The 3,361-nt window shown below is 52.9% G+C and overlaps 1 protein-coding gene across 1 annotated transcript in view; it reads right to left on the bottom strand.

Moving 5' to 3' along the window:
- Fgd5 (FYVE, RhoGEF and PH domain containing 5) overlaps positions 1 to 3,361 on the bottom strand; it is a 72,248-nt gene that overhangs the window by 61,951 nt on the left and 6,936 nt on the right. Inside the window, exon 2 of the mRNA XM_023705955.1 lies at positions 3,026 to 3,358. Within this exon, the coding sequence (XP_023561723.1) occupies positions 3,026 to 3,358 (333 nt within the window). The remainder of the gene's footprint in view (positions 1 to 3,025; positions 3,359 to 3,361) is intronic.

Below are 3,361 nucleotides of genomic sequence, written 5' to 3'. Positions count from 1 at the left end.
TTTTGGTTTTTGTATACCACATAAACTGTACACAGGTAACAATTTATAATTTACTTTTTGAGATAGTCTTGCTATGTAATCCAGCTTGCTCTTAAACTCACTATGGAGCCTTAAACTCCTGGAGTTCTGCCTCAGCCTCCAGAGTACTGGGATGATAGGTCTGCATCATCTTTTAAATTTTAAAATAAAAGGTTATTAATGTTACTATAGCTACTAAAATGCTCCTGCCTATGGACAGACATCTAGAGGGAAGTGACCATAGAGAAGAAACTTGATCTATTAGCCCCTGAGCTGCTTGTCCCTGTGTAGGGGTCACTATTGGGCTCCAGTGATGTTTTGTGATGGATGACCCTTTCATGAGAAGGGACTTGGGTTTAAACATCCCTACCCATTCAGAAGCCTTCTGATGGGGTTCAGCAGAAGTCCAGTGGAACTGGGCATCTTCAGGGCTTCTGATCATGAGACCCCAGCCAGCTGGCACGTGCTCACCACAAGCCTGCTGCACCCACTGTTCCATTTTTCTCTTTGTCTAATTTTCCCAAGTGCCTTCTGCTTATGGTGACTGATGCTGCTATTCTACTTTCCCGTAAGTTTCCTTCATATGCGTTTAAGAAAAAAGACCAACTGTCCTAAAAAAAAAAAAATACCCCCAAAGGCCCCTCAGGGTCTAACAGGGACAGACTAGTGTGGGGAATCACAGGCGGTCACGTGTTTGCAGGGGGACAGTTGCCACCAGCCCTGTCCAAGATCCCTAGCACTTACGGAACCTGGGCTCTGGCTCCAAGGCTGCTGAGATTGACTTCAGCTCCTGCTTGACTCTCCACTGAGGCAGGAAGAAAGAAGAAACTGTGTCCTCCTGCTTGGGCACCCACTGGTGCAGCCCTAGCCTCACGGCACATTCCTGTGTGGGTGGCCATGGGGGCTCCAGCCACACCTCCCTGCCCAGACCTGCTCCTGCTAGAGAGGCAGGGACTGCCTTCCCCCAACCTGAGAGCTGAACGATGCTTTGCCCTGCTGCTGCACCAGGAGGTGGTTCCCACAGGTCTCTCTCAGTCAGCCTGGCTCTCAGCAAAACTGCCTGGGAGTACTACAGGGATACTGGCTTAATTTTCTATTTTCAGTACTTGGATGGAGCCCATAGCCTTTGCACTGAGCTGCAATCCCAGTCCTCTCTTATGTTTTAGTTTGACAGGGTCTCACTAACTCACTCAGTTTCCCAGGCTGAGTCGGAACGTGAAAGCTGCCTCAGCCTCCTAGCGTGCTGGGATACAGGTGTGCACAACCATACCCAGCTGCGGCCTGGAACTGAGCCCTCAGCTCGGAGGAAATGTAAGGCAGCTCACAGCTGAGGGCATGTGAGAAAGTGGAGCCCACAGCTGCCAGGCCGCAGCACCCATACTTTTGTAGCTGATGGTGCTGATCCCAGGTGGGGCCTGGTTAAAGGCAGTCTCAGGGGCAGGACCTTCTCCTCCCAGGTGTCCCCCCTTCTCTCTGCTTCCTGGCTGCCAGGACGTGAGCAGCTTTCCTTTACCATGCTGTTCTGGCCTCAGAGCTGGCTGACCATGGACAGAATCCACTGAATCCATGAGCCGAGGCAACTTTCAGCTCCTCCAGGCTGTGTCAGGTTTTTTCCTCCCAGTAATGGGAAAGTGACAAAGATATGGGTGGAAAGAGCTGCCCTTGGGTTGTATCATGTACAGCCTGCTCAACCAGACCTAGTATCCTTCAATGTAACTTGCTGCAAGTTCATAAATAAAAAGCCAAGAAGTCTGAGTCCTATCTCCCTTTGGGCCTCAGTTGCTTCCTCCATAGGAAGATTAAATGATGGCAGACACTCCCTTTAGCTGTGAAGACTCGTGATTCTACAGTACCTGATTGCCCTTTTCCTCATTGTCCATTGGATGAGATGAGAGAGAAGAGCTGGCATAGGAGGAAGGGCACCACAGAGGAGAGTGTGGGCCTCGCACTGAGTCCCCATGGCTTGGGGATGCCAAGCAGGACCCAGGAGCCGCCAGCGAGGTCTCCTCAGATGCTGCCTGCATCCCTGGTACAGCGGCTCCTGAACCCCAGCTTACCCAGGCTCACAGCTCCTGGCTGCAAGTCCCTCTGCAGGGTTGGTATCTCCTTTGCTCTGCCTTTTGACTGGAGCAGAGTGGACACCCTTGCTTGTACTTGGGCAGGGTGATAGAGTCAGGCTGACCCCACCCAAGCCTGCGCTGCAGTTGCAGCAGTGCATGTGTGGAGACTTGGGGTGTCCACAGGTGCCTGGCTGGGCCCCTCATCACTCTGTGGCTCTAGCTGGCCCTGCCCAGAGTAGGTGCCCTAGAGAGCATGAAAATCCAGGGTGAGCCTCAACCACTGGCCCTAAGCCTGGCGTGAGCACTGCACCCACTCTGTCAGTGCCTCTGTTTCCTGCATCCCTGTAGTAATCCTGTCTACGACAAGCAGCTAGGTCAGCTCTCAACGACCCCAGGCACTGTCTCTGAGGCCTCTGCGCCTCCCTGAGGCACACAGTATGTGTGACACAATAGAAGGGATCACAGTCCACCTGGGGCAGTTCCTGAGGGAAGATGTGTCTCCTTTGACAGGATTCCAGAACCTTCTCTCAGTCACTTTCCCAAAGACAAAGAGCCAAGCATCCACCTGGCACATGAGATATAGCCCTGAAAATCTCATCAGCAACTAGCCAAGTGCCACATGCCTGTCATCCCAGCATCTCAGGAAGCCTGAGGCAGGAGGATCACTACAAGTTCAAGGCCACTGGGGCCACATTATAACTGCAAGGCTGGCCTGGGATACACAGTAAGACCTTGACTCAAGAAACAACAAAGCCCACATCTGCACCAAGTATAGGATTTGTATATACCACTTTCACACAGAAAATCTACTCTGGCTTCAGATGCTCCAACATGCAGCACAAGGAAGGCTCCAGCAGCAAAAGTCCCCTCCCTATACCATGCTATCTGTGATCCCCGCTTTGCACCCCAGTGCCCCTGAGCCATGGACAGCAGGTAGGTGGACGTACCTCTCAGCCTCGGGCTCCGAGCCCTGCATCCTGCTGTCAAAGGCACTGAAGCTGCTCATATCCACATAGCCATCGTTCTCATTGGCAGCTGACAGGGCCCGGCTCTGCTCCTCAAAGAGCTTTGTAAATGTGCCAGGCCTCACGGGCCTCCGAGGTGGAAGCTGGATGTTCTCATAGTCAGAGCTCAGGGCAGGGATGTTCTCGTAGTCAGAAGTGTCGGCATTGGGGAAGGAGATGGAGCGTGGCTTGGTCAGCGGCAGTGGTAGGAAAGGTGGCCGTGAGCGGTCCTCAAAGGACTCCACCCTGGACACTGTCCTGCTGAAGGGGATGCCCCTC

Source organism: Octodon degus, unplaced genomic scaffold, assembly GCF_000260255.1.
Source record: "Octodon degus isolate 3935 unplaced genomic scaffold, OctDeg1.0 scaffold00233, whole genome shotgun sequence".
Classification (NCBI taxonomy): Eukaryota; Metazoa; Chordata; class Mammalia; order Rodentia; family Octodontidae; genus Octodon; species Octodon degus.
Note: the sequence above shows the minus strand (reverse complement) of the source record. Positions and strands in the feature narration are given on the sequence as shown.